The following is a 17,464-nucleotide window of genomic DNA, read 5'->3' as shown; positions in this document are numbered from 1 at the left end:
TGGCTCTATAATTTTATTTATTTATTTATTTGTTTATTTATTTATTTATTTATTTATTTGACAAAGAGAGAGAGAGAGATCACAAATAGTCCAAAAGGCAGGCAGAGAGAGAGGGGGAAGCAGGCTCTCCTCTGAGAAGAGAGCCCAATTCAGGGCTTGATCCCAGGACGCTGAGATCATGACCTGAGCCGAAGGCAGAGATTTATTACACTGAGCTCCCAGGCACTCCTTTATCATTTTATATTCCCACTAGCAATGAATGAGACGTCCAGTTTTTCTGTCCCCTGGCCAGCATTTAGCACTATCAGTATTTTTTATTTTAACCATTTTAATAGATGTATGGTAGTCTCTCAATGTGGTTTTAATTTGCACTTCCCTAATGACTGATGTTGAACATTTTTTCATGGGTTTACTATTCCCCATTAGCATAAATTGTTCAGACTTTTTAAAGTTTTCTGATTGGTTTGTTTTCTTACCGTTGGGTTTAGAGAATTCCTTATGTATTTTGGATATGTGATTTGCAAATATTTTCTACTAGTTAATAGGAAGAACTGGATTGTTATTTTCATCTCTGTAACTTGGCTTTCATCAAACAGAAGTTTTTTTGTATTTATTTATTTATTTTAAGATTTTATTTATTTATGTGACAGACACAGCAAGAGAGGGAACACAGGCAGGGGGAGTGGGAGAGGGAGAAGCAGGGGGGAAGCAGGTTTCCCATTGAGCAGGGAGCTGGACACTGGGCTTAATCCCAGGACCCTGGGATCATGACCTGAGCTGAAGGCAGACGCTTAACAACAGAGCCACCCAGGTGCCCCCAAAAGTTTCTGATTTTGATGAAAATCAATTCATCTATTTTTTATGGGTCTTAATTCTCATGTTATATCTAAGAATTATTTTACTTGATCTGGGTCCTGGTTACACAAATGTGTTCAGTTTATAAAAATTTACGGATCTATGCACGTTTCCGAATGTTTGCCACACTTAAATTGAAGGTAATGGCAAGGGGAGGCATATGCTTTCAAATACCTGAGAAAAGAATTTTTCCCAGCCTCGGATTCTATATCCAGACAAACTATCAATCAAGTATTAGAATTGAATAAAGAAAATTTTCAGACATACTTAACACTCAAGCATTTTACTTCTCAAATACCTTTTAAGGAAGCTACTATGTGCCCTATTAAATTAAGGGAATAGAGGGGCAGCTGGCTGGCTCTTGAATTTGGGTTTGTAAACTCAAGCTCCATGTTGCGTGTAGAGATTACCTAAAAAAAAAAAAAAAAAAAAAAAATCTTTGGGCCACCTGCGTGGCTCAGTGGGTTAAAACCTCTGCCTTCGGCTTGGGTCATGATCTCAGGGTGCTGGGATCGAGCCCCACATCGGGCTCTCTGCTCTGCAGGAAGCCTGCTTCCTCCTCTCTCTCTCTCTGCCTGTCTCTCTGCCTACTTGTGATCTCTGTCTGTCAAATAAATAAATAAAATCTTTAAAAAAATCTTTAAAAAAAATTAAGGGAATAGATAAAAATAAAGAAGGAAAATTGGACCATGATGCAGGGGATCTGGACTCTAACACAAGAGATAGAGAATCATTGGTATTATGGAGAAGGCAAGTTCCAAGGTGTCAGCCATGTATCAAGTCTAGGGAACAAAGAGCTGAAATAATTTGGGGTGGAGGAGGGGAGAAGAGCAGGATAATGGGGATTTCCAGGAAAGCAATGGAACTAATATATTATCTCCTATATTTAACCAAGTGGAGAAATCACTGGAGGTTGGGAAGATTTAGGGATTAAAAAATATAAGAAAATGAGTAAAACAAAACAGAAATAAAAATGGGGGTATAAGAATATGATACTGTCTACATAATAAAAAGTCAGTAGGTAATATTTTATTTTGATGACTCAGGAGATAGCAGGACTATTGTATCAGCTAGAGATATGGAAGAAAATATCAAAAGAAACAATTAAAAGGTTGGAAGTGGTTACCTTAGAGGGAAAGGGTGGGGAAGGACACTGATGACCTTTACTTAAAAGTCTTTACCATTATTTGACTTTTTAAAAAACATGTAAGTTGGACACACATTGAAATTAATTTGAAATTAAAATATAGAGATGGTTGGGGGCAGCTGGCTGGCTCAGTTGGTGGAGGATGCAACTCTTGATCTCCAGCTGTGAGTTCGAGCCTCACATCAGTTGTAGAGATTACTTAAAAACAAAATCTTTAGGGGCGCATGGCTGGCTCAGTTGGTTAAGTATCTGCTTTTGGCTCAGGTTATGGTCCTTGAATCAACCCCCACATCGGGCTCCCTGCTCAGGAGGGAGTCTGCTTCTCCCTCTCCCTCTGCTCCTCCCACGGCTTGTGCTCTCTCTCTCACTCAAATAAAGTCTTTTTTTTTTTTTAAGATTTTATTTATTTATTTGACAGAGAGAGATCACAAGCAGGCAGAGAGGCAGGCAGAGAGAGGAGGAAGCAGGCTCCCTGCTGAGCAGAGAGTCCGATGCGGGGCTCGATCCGAGGACCCTGAGATCATGACCTGAGCCGAAGGCAGCGGCTTAACCCACTGAGCCACCCAGGCGCCCCTCAAATAAAGTCTTAAAAAAATAAAATATTTTAAAATATATGTATAGAAATGGTTAAATCAGGACTCCTTTGGGGCATGGGATGGGATGAGGTAGAATGGAAATGTGTATTTTAATACTATTTTTACTATTTTTTTAATATTAAAAAACAGTGTAAGGGTGTCTGGCTGACTCGGTAGAGCATGTGACTCCTGACCTTGGGATTGTGAGTTCAAGTCCCACAGTGGATGTACTTAAAATCCTTAAAAAATAAAGAAATAAAAACCCAGCTTATTTAATACTATTTGAGTATTTTCCTTTGTGAATTTATAATTTTTTTAAAGATTTTATTTATTTATTTGACAGAGAGAAATCACAAGTAGATGGAGAGGGAGGCAGAGAGAGAGAGAGGGAAGCAGGCTCCCTGCTGAGCAGAGAGTCCTATGTGGGGCTCGATCCGAGGACCCTGAGATCATGACCTGAGCCGAAGGCAGTGGCTTAAACCACTGAGCCACCCAGGCACCCGTGAATTTATAATTTTTTAAAGCAGGTTAAAAAACAAAAACCAAACCAGAGTTGCTCTGATACACTGGTTCTCCACAGGGGGGCGATCTTGCCCTCCTGCCAGGGGGCATCTGACTGCATTTGGAGACATTTTTTATGTCACAACTGGGGTGGAGGGGCAACTGGCATCTAGTGTGTGTAGAGCTGAGGGATTCTGCTAAACATCCTGGAGGGCACAGAATCATACCCACAATGGCAAGTTATCCAGTCCCAATGTCAGTAGGGGTGAGGCTGAGCAACCCTGCAAGGAGCACATTTTGTCACAACATTGAAGGTTGTCTTGGTTTTGGTTACTAATATTATATAGTAATTGAAATAAAATACCTAGAGACTAATCTTGAAAGTAACAGTCATGCATTAGAAATTGGTAAACAAAAACACATTTGCTTTGCATTTTTTTATGGTATGTTTAAGCAATTTTCTTTTGTAAAAGAACTAAACATCCCTTTACAGTAGTACATTTTTTTCCATGCAACTTAAAAACACTTACTGAGCCTTCCCTCCATATTTTTCTTATTATGATTGAAATAACTTTGAAGTCATTTCTGAGGGAGAAACAGACTCTGACTATTGAACTTGCCTTTTCTTCTTGTGCTTTCTCTAGGGTTTAAATCATAAAACCCAAGGTCATCCTTCACTTCTTTTCTTTGAATGAAAGCTTGGTTTTTTTTTTTTTTTTTTTTAAAGATTTTATTTATTTATTTGACAGAGAGAAATTACAAGTAAGCAGAGAGGCAGGCAGAGAGAGGAGGAAGCAGGCTCCCTGCTGAGCAGAGAGCCCGATGCGGGACTCGATCCCAGGACCCTGAGATCACGACCTGAGCCGAAGGCAGCGGCTTAACCCACTGAGCCACCCAGGCGCCCGAAAGCTTGGTTTTCTTTTTTGCTGTCTGCAATAGGTTTTTCTCATTTACGAAAATAGGCAGCTGCCTTACTTGTGGGATTGCCCCCTGCGAGACTTTACAGCCTCTCCCAATCCCCTTTCATCTAAGGAGAATCTTCCTTTCCAACTTAATTACTTATGTTTCTTCTGCCTCTTTTCTCTTCTGTATGTTTGGGATTCCGTTGTTTGAGATTCGAATACTATACTAGTCTATTTTTTCTAGTCTATTGTTTTCTAGTCTATTGTTATCTCCTGCACCATTGTCAGTGGTTTATGAAATCCATTTATGTTGGGGTTGTTCTAATATTTTCTCTCCTTCACTCATGACTGAGTGTCATTATTTCAATTGTCCTCCTTGGGGCACCCAGGTACATCTTAAAGTCTTTCATATTTATCATTCTAAAGGAAGTTAGAAAATCTGGAGCTGTTTCTGTTTTAGAGTCTTCATTTCCATGATGACCTTCAAAGTATATGTTATTCTTTGCATCCTTTTTGTGTATGTGTGATGCTTATGGTTTTTTCAGTTTATTCTATGGAAGAAATTGTCGTCAGATACTTACAGGTGTCACATATCTTTTTTTTTTTTTTTCCCCCATGCAAAACTTACAAATTGGGTTTTAGTATTCTTGTCTCTTAATTTTGCTTACTGTTATTGATTCTTTTCTTTCTGGTCCTTTTTTTTTTCCCCCTTAAGATTTTATTTATTTATTTGAGAGAGAAAGAGCATGAGCAGAGAGGAAGGGCAGGAGGAGAAGGACAAGCAGACTTCCCACTTATCAGGGAGCCTGACAGTGCTCTATCCCAGGACCCTGGGATCATGACCTGAGCTAAAGGCAGACACTTGGCCTACTGAGCCACCCAGACACCTTCTGGTTCTTTTTGAGATTCTTTTTTTTTTTTTTTTTTAAAGATTTTATTTATTTATTTGACAGACAGAGATCACAAGTAGGCAGAGAAGCAGGCAGAGAGAGAGGAAGGGAAGCAGGCCCTCTGCGGAGCAGAGAGCCCGATGTGGGACTCGATCCCAGGACCCTGAGATCATGACCTGAGCCGAAGGCAGCGGCTTAACCCACTGAGCCACCCAGGTGCCCAGATTCTTTTCTTTTTAAAGATTTTATTTATTTATTTGACAGAGAGAGATCACAAGTAGGCAGAGAGGCAGGCAGAGAGAGAGAGGAGGAAGCAGGCTCCCTGCTGAGCAGAGAGCCCGATTCGGGACTCTGATCCCAGGACCCTGAGATCATGACCTGAGCCAAAGGCAGCAGCTTAACCCACTGAGCCACCCAGGCGCCCTGAGATTCCTTATTTTAGGCATTTCATGATAGCATGAAAGCAGAAGGTTAAGGGCTCTGGAACCAGACTTCAGAGTCTGAGTGTGATTCCAGCTCTACCACTAGCTAGCTACATAACTTTGGTTAACCTCTCTGGGCCTGTGTGTAAAAAGAAAACAACAGTTCTTACCTTTAGAGTTAGTGTGAGGATTAAATGGTTAATATGTGTAAGTTGCATAGAGGAGTGTCTGACACTATGTATGTAAATGCTAGTCATCATCATGGGTTTTTGTAGGTAGGTGCATCTTTCAGACTCTGCATCTTTCAGATTTTCCAAAAGGACCAGCTAATAAATGAACTGAGCAATAGAGACTGATCACAGCTCATTAATAACAGATACCTGATGTGAAGACCAATCGTATATTAAGACTTCCATATGAAGGCTGCTATTTTCCAAAGCTTAACATAAAAATTTCATTGTGTCGCTGTAATTATGTGAAATCATAGAAATCTATTTCGAGGTCTCATAGAGTATTCCAGACTAAGGATCCAAACAAAAACTATATATATATATATATATATATATATATACACACACACATATTTTTTATATATTTATTTATATATGTGTGTATATATTTGTATTTATGTTAATATAAATTATAATATAATAATAATAAATTTATAATATAAAATTATATTTATATATTATATATAATATCTACTATATAAATATATAAATATATTATATATTTATAATATTTATATATTTATAAATATATTAAATATATTATATATTATATATATTATATTTTAATAATATTTACATATTTATAAATATATTATATATTTATATAATAGATATTATATATTATATAGAATATAGAATATATATTTATATGTATTTATATGTATTTATATTATATATTAATATAATAATATTTAATAATAATTAAATTTTATTTATTATTTATTTATTAAATAATAAATGATATTCTTATTTAGTAATATTTATATAATAAATATATATTTATATATGTTTATATGTATTTTTATATATTTATATTATATATAATATAAATTTATATTATATTATAATAATATATTATTAATTATTAATTATATAATATAAATTACATTATAATTTATATAATATAATATAAATATAAATACATATAAATATACATTTATTATATAAATATTATATATTTAGTATATATAAATATATATATAATATATATTTTTTATAACAGAAAAATTCAGGGGTAAAGAGACATGTGAAACTATCTGTAAACTTTTTTACTAATCAAAGTGTACACATTCAAAGAACAATAAGATGAGTAATTTCATGTATTATATCCCTAAAAATGAAAAGTGATAATTTTGCTAAAGGGGCAGATGTAGTAAAACACCCTCATGCATTGCTGGTAGAGTGTAAGTAGTAAGTGCAAACTTCTAAAGTAATGGGTGAAGAGGCTCAGTGGGTGGCTCAGATGGTTGAACATCTGCCTTCGGCTCAGGTCATGATCCCAGGGTCCTGGAATTGAGTCCCACATCAGGTTCCTTGCTCAGCAGGGAACCTGCTTCTGCTTCTCTCTCTTTCTGTCAAATAAATAAGTAAAATCTTTTTAAAAAATTAAATAAAAATGGGGCGCCTGGGTGGCTCAGTGGGTTAAGCCTCTGCCTTCGGCTCAGGTCATGGTCCCAGGGTCCTGGGATCGAGCCCCGCATCGGGCTCTCTGCTTGGCGGGGAGCCTGCTTCCTCCTCTCTCTCTCTCTCTCTGCCTGCCTCTCTGCCTACTTGTGATCTCTGTCAAATAAATAAACAAAATCTAAATAAATAAATAAATAAATAAATAAAAGTAAAGTAATGTGTGTAAAACAACTTAAAAATGCTCATACTCTTTGGATCAATAATTCCATCTAGAAATTTACTCTAAAGAAATAATACAGAAGCGCCTGGGTGGCTCAGTGGGTTAAGCTTCTGCCTTCAGCTCAGGTCATGATTTCAGGGTCTTGGGATCAAGCCCTGCATTTTGCTCTCTGCTCAGCAGGGAGCCTGCTTCCCTTCCTCTCTCTCTGCCTGCCTCTCTGCCTACTTGTGGTCTCTGTTTGTCAAATAAATAAAATCTTTAAAAAAAAAAGAAATAATACAAAATTGGGGTATTCATTGCAAGGATGTTCACAGCATAATGTGTAATATTGAAGAATTAAGAACTGCCTAATAAACATTATGGGCTTCTATTGTAAGACTCACGGGTTTAACTAAACATTGTTATGATAGATATTTGTTGAAGGAAAGAATTTACAATTACATTAAAATAATGTTTACTTAGGAAATTGCTATGTAATTTGTACTTGTCTTCAGTGAAAAACCTGGACAAAACAATGTATGATGCAACTATATATATTTTTTTTGATGCAACTATATTTTTAAATACTTTGGAAAAAGACTAAGGAAATATTATTTCTATGTTAACAGAATTTGCTTTTCATTTGTAGGATAATAGGAGATTTTTTTTCTACTGCATTAAAAAACATTTTTTTTTTATTTCTATATATTCTAAAAAGAGTTCCCCACTCCCCCTTTGTAAATTAATGGGATGGAGAAGAAATGTGCCCCATAGTGGTAGAATTTTTGAAATGCAGAGAAGAGCAAGCCATGAAATTCATAGCAGCCTAGTATCAGGGTGACCCAGCCCAGGTCTCCTATTTGCCAGTGACAACCGGGATGGTCTGAGACAGGGTTCCTAATCCTTGCCAGGCGATAGGAAATGCTTTAAAAAGCAGGTCCTACTGCGTAATATGTATGACTATGAAGTTATTATGATTGAATACCTAAAACATTTTAATGGCAGTGTAAATGAAGGATTTTACTTTTAGTATTTTCTGTGATAATTAAAATGAACAAAGTGAAAAAGATTCCCAAGCTTGACTGGTTATGAATGAATGACATATCAGAGTCTTTGTGATGGACTGCCTTGCCCACCTGTGTGACAGGCATCTGCGCTTAAGGCAAAGACTTTATATCCACCAGTTCCCTTAAATAGGTGGCTCACGCAGATAAGAGAAGCCAGAGAGCTCATTGTAACTTCCGGGTTATGAGGGGGTATTTTAAAAACCTCTTGCCTCTATCACTGTTATAGACTTTAAATAGGGGAAAATCACTGGACGCAACAACTTCTAAGGAAGGAACCTATTGACAACAATGAATTCTAATAAGAAAACACTTCTCATTTGGAGAGTTAGGGATTACTTTTCATAAATCAAGTTTGTTTTCTACCATGGTTCTTAGCATAATGATTACTTTCTACATGGTAGAAAGGAAGTTTTTCCTTCCTTGAGAGGTTGCATGCCATGATTAGATCAGAAAGCTGTCATAGTGAAAACTTTAATCAGCTTTGCTGTCTCCTTTCAGTCTAGAGTTATATCTGCAGCTTCCATATGGGGCAGGTTTTCCATCCTTGCCAACTGTAAATGATGCCCCTGGGAGGCGTTATGGAAAAAAATCATGTTCCTTTGGGGTTGTTCACTGCTGTGGCCAAAGGATTCTTTCCAGTTAGCCCAGATAGAATTCGTGGCAGCTTAGCAGCCTGGATGCTGACATGATAAAAAGTATACGATATTGAATTTCTATGTGTCCATGTGATTTCAGCTTTGATCTTCATTTTCGATTATGCACTTAATCATGTCCATGGGACTGTCTGAGCTTGGTGCTCAGGAGATACTTTTCCCATTATTTCGGTCTTAAATACTTTCTCCAACTTAAAAGGAATCCACCGTGTGTAACTTAGAAAATCACTATTCATTTTGTCTTAGAAAATCACTATTAGAAAAATCACTATTCTTTTTTTTTTTTTTTTAAAGATTTTATTTATTTATTTGACAGACAGAGATCACTAGTAGGCAGAGAGGCAGGCAGAGAGGGGAGAAGCAGGCTCTCTGTGAGCAGAAAGCCCAATGCAGGGCTTGATCCCAGGATCCTGGGACCACCGCCTGAGCCAAAGGCAGAGGCTTTAATCCACTGAGCCAAACAGGCACCCCGAAAAATTACTATTCATTCTGTCAACAAAGTAGTACATTAAATAATTGAGTTGCTATTTCATGATATTGCAGGAGTTTGACCAAGATGAGGACTGTAGTCATTCCATATTGGTTACTGAAGGAGGAGATCCAAGTGGTGATGGACAAGATTGGCAATCCGGGACAGAAGGTATCTGGGCTATTATTTGTGTTATTGTATACACTGATTATTTGGACCCCACTCTCCCCCCACCCCGCCACCCCAATTTCAGTAGTCTTGGTAGAGAACTTTGAAAACACAGAAAATCTCAAAGGTCAAGAAAACCCACTCACAGTCCTATCCTTTGATCTTTATCTCAATCAGAGTCTTGGCCACTTGCCAGCTAAAATGGCTATCTCTCTTATGTCTCTCTCTTGATTCACCTCACTCTCTCCCGCTTTCCTTTTTGTCCGATAACATCTTTCTCCCCATTTCTTTCCTCTCAGAATCTTCCATCAGCTCCAGGGATCTGTTCTCTTCCAGAAACAAGCATTTCTCCATCAGCTGTTATCCCAGGGCTTCTCTCTTCCGAAAAAGATGGGGAACTGAACAAGGCTCTAAAGCCCCAAGTCTCAGTCTTTTATTCCATGAGGACATACGTCTGGAATTTTCCAGAACAACACCCATTCCAAATATGTTATCCTGTCATCCATGAATGCCTTTGCATTTAACAGAGCACAAGGTATTTGCAGATTCTCACTTCAGAAAATGGTCTTCACAAAGATCACAATGGTCTACTCACCTATAAATTTCTTAAATTAAATGTTTATTCACACTGCTCCAGTTTCTCTTCGGCAATTTTCTGGCTTCCATTTCTAACTCTGCAGGGAAGCTGTCCGCTTTGATTCTTTTCTCTGCAACCCTGTGAACCTCCTCAAACACCGCAGTGCCGGCCCAACCACGATCTCCTTTGGCCTCTTATGCGATGCTGCCCTCTCCTGTCGAGCTCCTGTCTCTCTCAAACTCACTTGGAATTTCCTTTGTCCAGGCTTAGGGTGGAGAATAACTAAATAATTAAAATTTTAAAAATCCTGGCCCTCTTCCAAACACCCCTTGTGGTCTGACTTTGACTTTTGAACACTTCAAAGCAGAGTTCTCAGAACAGTTGTATCCCAAGTACCCTCCAAGAGATTAAATAATTTGTTTATTCTACTCTATTTGGAGATGACTTGCCATTTGAGGTGCAATTAATTCTTTTAAAATAATTTATAATGTCAGGGGGAACTGGGTGGCTCGGTTAGTTAAGCTTTTGGCTTCAGCTCAGATCATGATCTCAGGGTCCTGGAATGGAGCCCTGCATTGGGCTCTCTGCTCAGCAGGAAGCCTGTTTCTCCTTCTGCCTCCCACTTCGACCCCCACTCCTTGTACTCGCTCTTTTGCTCACATTTTCTCTTTCTCAAATAAATAAAATCTTTTAAAACGTTTATAGTTTTTTTATAAATTTAAAATATAAAAAATTTTCATAGAGGAGTCATAGCACATATGTAACACCTCCACTAAGCTCTTGCTTAGAATTTGAGCTCTTGCTTAAAATTTTGCTTGAAATTTCTCAAATTTGAAAGAAGCGATTATGTTTCTGGTATATTTTCTTCTCATAGTTATTAGTCTTTAGTAGTTACTCTTTCAAGTCACAAGTGTGAAACAAAAACGTGTGGAGCAGGGTGCCTGGATGGCTCAGTGGGTTAAAGCCTCTGCCTTCGGCTCAGGTCGTGATCCTGGGGTCCTGGGGTCGAGCCCTACATCGGGCTCTCTGCTCCGTGGGGAGTCTGCTTCCTCCTCTCTCTCTCTCCGCCTGCCTCTCTGCCTACTTGTGATCTCTGTCTGTCAAATAAATAAATAAAATCTTTAAAAGAAAAAAAACGTGTGGAGCACTAGTGTGCGTTGTATTCATCTTAAGTATCAATAAGTCTCTTTAACTCCCATTTACATATTTTTAACATACTTGAAGTTGTTGATGTGTAAGTGCTTGCACACTTTATACAGACTTTATGTATATGCCATGTGAGTTTCTGTCCTGTTGTAGATACACACATTTAATCATTTAGTTTATCTTTTTGTTCACTGTATTCTATTCAAAAGGGAGTATGACCAAAATATATATAAACTCCATAATGTTTAGATCACACCCATAGACTTTTAACAGCTAAATATTCCTGCAGCTTGCATTAGCTTAATTATAGGGTTTTATAGAAGGTAATTTATAAAGTACAATTTATGCCACCCCTAAAAAATTCCTCATCTTGGGCACTTGGGTGGCTCAGTTGGTTGAGCAACTGCCTTCGGCTCAGGTCATGATCCTGGGGTTCTGGGTTTGAGTCCCACATTGGGCTCCCCCTGCTCTGTGGGGATCCTGCTTCTCCTTCTCCCTCTGCCTGCCACAACCCCTGCTTGTGCTCTCTCTCTCTGTGTCACATAAATAAATAAAATCTTAAAAAAAAAAACAACCCTCATCTTTTTCCTTAGTATAAAAATCTTCTTGCATTCATCAATCAGCTAAGTTCCTAGAACAATTATCAGATGCAAACCTCAAAGACTACCTTGAACATGTAAAATTCCTCTCTTCATAAATGGAATAAGAATCTATTTCCTAAAAGTACTGTGCTTGAAAATTTTTAATGCACTGTATCCATCAGGATTCTTGTTGCAGAAAACAAAATTTAATTGAGTTAGAAATGAAGGAAGTTAAAAAAATATATTAGAAAACTCACAGACCATTGAAAAGCCAAAGGAGAAGGACAGACTCTAGGTTCGATTGTCAGGAAGAATTCTGGTAATCACATCTCAAAGCGGCTGCTCACCCCCACATTACGTTGCTCTGCCCCAACCAGGAAGTTGCTCACTTATCAAGCTTGGAAACTCATCCACCTGCAGACAAGAACACCAGCAAAAACGATGACTGCATCTTACCTTTTTCATGTAACTCATGAAAAGACTCTGGCTCTCCAGTTGGCTTTCTGAACTCGAGTGGCAAAGGAGACTGGAAAATATAGTTAAAAAAAAAAAAATCCGTGTTGAGATTCACAGTTTAGGAAATTATAAAACTGTGGAAAGGGTGTCAAAATATTTTGAACTTTGATGCCCATCAATTTAAACAGAACCAGTAGAAAACACAGGAAAGGAACACAGTTCTGGAGATAATAATGTTTCATCACTGACTGAATTAGACTGGGCCATTTTTCAGTTTTCATTTTAATAATGGCTGAACTTTAGCAAATTAAGGATCATTTTCCCACTTTGAATATCATTTTCACCTCTTTTGCAAAATTGTTTCTGACTATATTTAAACGTTGCCTTAGTTTCTCTCTACCGTAACCTTTTTCTGCTAGGCTTACTTTACCTCTTCTTAAGCGGAAGGGCACACTCAGGAGCAAGGGTTCTACTTCTACATGTAAAAATCTTTTCTGGCCCACTGGGTAGGTTCAGAGGTTCCCACAACCATTCGCACTATTAGAGAGACAAAATGGGGAACATCTGTATGTTCCCAGCTGATTTCAGAGCCAGCATGTTCTATAATCCCCCCCCCCCCGCCCCAATTTAGGACCAACAATTAGGATAGGGCCATTAGTTTTTAACAATTTCCACAAAGACAGTCACACAGGTATTCCTTATATTTGAATTCCAAGCCTCTCATTTTGTGCTGATATATAGTGTGGTGGTTAGGCTCTTTGAAAAAATTTTAAGAATATATTGACCATTCCAGGGAAGCCTCATTTTTAGACACATGCTCCTTGCTATTTATTAGAAAACCTGCAGTCATGTCATCATATTGGGAAAACATCAGGAAAACCAAAGGTAGATTATTCAGGAACATTCCCGAAGTCACCCACGAAGAGCAGAGGTGGTCCAGATCTGTCTGATTCATACCCCTCTTTGATCTTCTCTGCTCTGCTTCCTTCCTAGCATTCTATCAGTGGGGCTGATTAAAACCATAGCTCTTCTAGGCCTAGGGAGACTCACTAAACGGCCCTAAGAGATAGGACTGAAGACTGGGACAAGCACCGGGTTGTTCTAGAAGGATACATCTCTATGTTCCTGCAACAACATTTGTATACTTCTATCACAGGGTTTAACTTGATACACTCTGTGCTTTTTTATTTGCTGTCTTTACTAAGGTCACAGTGATACCTTGTTTATTTCTGTATCTTCAGCACAAAGGGTTAGGCTTGGCGTATACTTAATAAGAGTATATGAATACCTGACCAAACCTTAAAGTAGCATGATTCACACTAGTTTTTAAATGTAAATTTAACATGTTATATTGTAAGCAAGCATTGATTCTACAAGTTGGAACTTTCTGTCTTAAGGGTTATACTGGAAATCATTCCATGGAATCAGATAGGAGTTGATCAAAATTCACACACAAGCAAGTTACTAGGGGGCCACGTAAATGAGCTCATTGAAAGTTCCCAGTGGTTGTGTGAAGTAGGTGTCATTAGTTGTACAGAATGAGGTCTTGTTTGCTCCATCCAGGGAGAAAGCATTGCTCATCATAAATCTTTATTTCATACCTGAAAAGTTTTGTTATGCACTTTTTTTTTGCTCATGTATCTGTCATTTGGATGTCTTCTTTGGAGAAACATCTGTTCATGTCTTCTGCCCATTTATGAATTGGATATTTGCTTTTTGGAGTTGAGTTATATAAGTTCTTTATATATTGAATACTAACACTTTATCAGATATGTCATTTGAAAAGGGCTTCTTTCATTCACTAGGTTGTCTTTTAGTTTTGCTGATTGTTTCCTTTGCTGTGCAGAGCTTTTTGTTTTGGTGTACTCCCAATAGTTTATTTTTGCTTCTGTTTCCTTTGCCTCAAGAGATATATTTAGAAAAATGTTGCAATGGCCAATGTCAGAGATATCACCAACTGTGCTCCCTTCTACATTTTTTATGGTTTCAGGTTTCACATTTAGGTCTTTCATCCATTTTGAGTTTATTGTTGTGTGTGGTGTAAGAAAGTTGTCCTGTTTCATTCTTTTGCACATAGCTTTCGAGTTTTCCCAGCACCATTTGTTGAAGAGACCGTCTTTTTCTCATTGCACATTCTTGCTTCCTTCGTCATAGATTAATTGACCATAGAGTTGTAGGTTGATTTCTGGGCTTTCTATTCTATTCCACATTCTTTAATTATTAAAAGCATTAGCTAAATAACCAGAAATAAAATACTCAGTTCCCAGATGTCACTGGCATTCATTACTTTCTTCTTTTTATCATCATCATGTGTTTCTACAGGTGTTGAGATTATTGTTACTTTTCCAAGAGATGTCAGTTATCTCCAAGAAGTGAGCCAAGAAGATTTGCAAGAAAACACGTAAGGAATTTTCTTTGAAAGTTTAGGCTGAAATTTAAGTACAAAGGGATACTTGTGTGGTAACCTACATTTTTAGTAATCCACCCTCCAAAAAACACTCTAAAGCAGGGGTTGTAGTAAATATTATTGTGGCAGGAGCTGGATGATACACATTTTAGGCTTTATGGGTCATGTGGCTTCTGTTGCAATGATTCGGCTCTGCAGTAGTGGCTCCAAGGCAGTCATAGACAGTATGAAAACAAATGGGTATGGTTGTGATCTGATAAAATTGCAAAAACAGACTGAAGGCTGACTTTGGCTCCTAGGGCAGAGTTTGCTGACCCTACAGCAGTGCCACTTAATATGCGATTCTGTGGTCCTTCTATTACCAGTCCGTGATGAAGTCAGGACAGAAGGTGGAAATGTAAACACTTAAAAAGTTGTATTCCAATGTGACCAGGTAATTTTAGGTTCACTGATCTGATAATGAAAAAACTGGGTTTTGTTTTCATGGTTTTGATTTTTGTTTTATTCTTATAATAATTCACTTTTATTATAAGAATGCTACAAAAGTGTCATTCCACAATGGATTGGAAAATTTAAAAACTGGTCCTTTCCCAAAGATAGTTTGAGAAGTCCTGAGCCAGCTAATGCCTTTGGGAGAAGGAAAAGAGTGCATCCCTTATGTCTGCACTTTCCCCCTCTGATTTCTCTGCCCAGGGAAATAGGGACGCAGATGATGTGGGGCGTGAGTCAGAGGGTGGAGAGGTCTTGTCCTTTCAAGAGTACATCTCTTCCATTCAGCAGCACCACTTGGAAATAGTTCTCCAACTTTCTGGTGATATCAGGCTAGACTGAGAAGTGGAGATCCAGAAAACACAGGGAGTAAGTTTTGCATGAAACTCTGTCCTCCCTTTTAGTCAGATAGCCCCAGTGCATGGAGAATGGGCACGAGCACATGCTGTTTCTCTCCCAAATGAGATGGTGGACTTCCCGACCAAGACACTGACCATGGGACCTTTACTTTTGAAGAAAGAGGAAAGTTCCAAGGAGCTCTGTGATGAGCATGTGGGTCTTTTGTTGCCAAGACCTTGCTTAGAACCAAATGTCTCCATGTCTGTAGTCAGAGAAGATGTTCCTCACTTTCTGAAGGGGCAGCAAAGAAAATCTGAAGGTGAGTTCATTTAATTACAGTGACCCCTTTATTCTTCTGCCAATAAATGATCTATATATCTATCTATCATCTTTTTCTTGAATGTTTGAAAAATCTTTACTGTGAACTCGTATTTAGTTGATGTTTACCTGTGGGAATTTGGGGGCTTACATGGAAGATGCCTTCCTCCAGGATTTGAGTTTGCCATTCTTTCTAGCCCAAGACTTATTTACCAGATAGCAGCCCTGGTGCCAGCATTTTCCCTTATGGCAATGCTGTCTTTGGTATTTGCTCACCACTGTCGTAAACCAATTGGCTTAAACCTCCCGGGACAAACCGGAGGTTTGTAGTTCAACACAGTGCATTTACTGGCTTACTGCAATAAAAGAAATCGCAGAGCAGAGAAGCTGTCAGGGCAGGATTTTCAGTAGGGTGCATTTCCAGGAGCTTCCCGAGAAGAGGTGCATAAAGTATACCATGATGGTTTTTCATGGTCTCCGTTTCTTTTGAACTCTGTTCTTTCCGTTTGTTTTGTTCTCTGTATTTTCACATCAGAGGCTTTCCTCACACATCCATTGTTCCTTGGCTTGGCTATCTATTTGTGTTTCTTGGGACTAAAAAGTGCTGTGTGCTCCAGGGAGCAAGTTGAATGGGCAGAGAAAGACCTAGATGGTTGAGTGAGGGATTCCCCAAGTGTCAGTATGCACAGATAGGCTTTTCTCTTGGCCGCTGTTTCCTAGATAGGGAAAACCCAAGGCCCTGACTGGATTGAAAGTCTCTCAGTTTGCCGGCTTTCCCGTAATCCTTTTATTTTCACTCCGGCACCTTGCTTCTGCTCTCAACTATACCTCCCTAGCTCCTTAGTATCTTTGTCCCAAACTCTCCAGAAAGTAAACTTCCAGCCATTGCCAGGAACAGAGAAGAGCAGCTCTGGTGGAGTGGGGCAGGACAGGGAAGCTGGAAACCACTTCTTCCCCAGACTTACAAGCAACCCCTTTTTTTCATCCTCACCTTCGGAGGTACCCCGCATCTTCAATTCCGGCTCCTGTCTGGAGTTCTTATTTCTTACTGAGTTCTTCCCCTGCAAGCTGACAGCCAATCAATTCTTATTTATTCATTAAGTTTTCATTATGTAAAGTTTTGTTGACTTTCCTCGGCTGTTGTCTTGTCCTCTGGGCTTTTGTTGTTGTTGCTGTTCTTGTTTACTCCTTTTTAATTTCCCTTACTATCATTAGAGTGAGGTTTGTGGAGTGGAGAAAACCTGGCACATTCCATCTTTTAACTGGAATTCTATAGACATTGTAGAAAGGCCTTCTACATTTAATGCCAAAGTACCTACCAGCAAGATCTCACCTCTACAATCTCACCAGAAATGTTTGAGTGTTTTTCTACCTCATGTCAAGCCTTCCCAACACTGAATAACATTTATTCAAATATTTATAATAAGGTTAGAAAGGTTTTTTCTTTTTTAAATCAGGAGGTTATACACATGCACCCAATTATACTTTATATTTAGTTGTATTTCTGATATTAACTTGCAGCATCTTCTCAACAGGGAAACCTCAACCTCCAGAATATGACCTCTCAGAGGGCAAGGATTTTGTCTTTGTTGTTGACATCTGTCAGTCACTTCTCAAACACTCAATATTTTTTGGAGAAATGCATAAAGAATTGGAAGGTGGTTTTGCT

General features: G+C 38.3%; 1 protein-coding gene across 2 annotated transcripts in view; it reads left to right on the top strand.

The window, feature by feature from the left end:
- Positions 1-17,464, top strand: part of MAP3K19 (mitogen-activated protein kinase kinase kinase 19) — a 66,129-nt gene that overhangs the window by 28,854 nt on the left and 19,811 nt on the right. For both annotated transcript variants that reach the window (XM_059166705.1, XM_059166704.1), the window contains exons 7-9: positions 9,389-9,485; positions 14,565-14,643; positions 15,543-15,796. In XM_059166705.1, the coding sequence (XP_059022688.1) occupies positions 9,389-9,485; positions 14,565-14,643; positions 15,543-15,796 (430 nt within the window). The remainder of the gene's footprint in view (positions 1-9,388; positions 9,486-14,564; positions 14,644-15,542; positions 15,797-17,464) is intronic.

The sequence above is a fragment of the Mustela lutreola genome, chromosome 3 (genome assembly GCF_030435805.1).
Source record: "Mustela lutreola isolate mMusLut2 chromosome 3, mMusLut2.pri, whole genome shotgun sequence".
NCBI lineage: Eukaryota > Metazoa > Chordata > Mammalia > Carnivora > Mustelidae > Mustela > Mustela lutreola.
The sequence above is the reverse complement of the archived record's forward strand: the minus strand, read 5'-3'. Positions and strand labels throughout refer to the sequence as shown.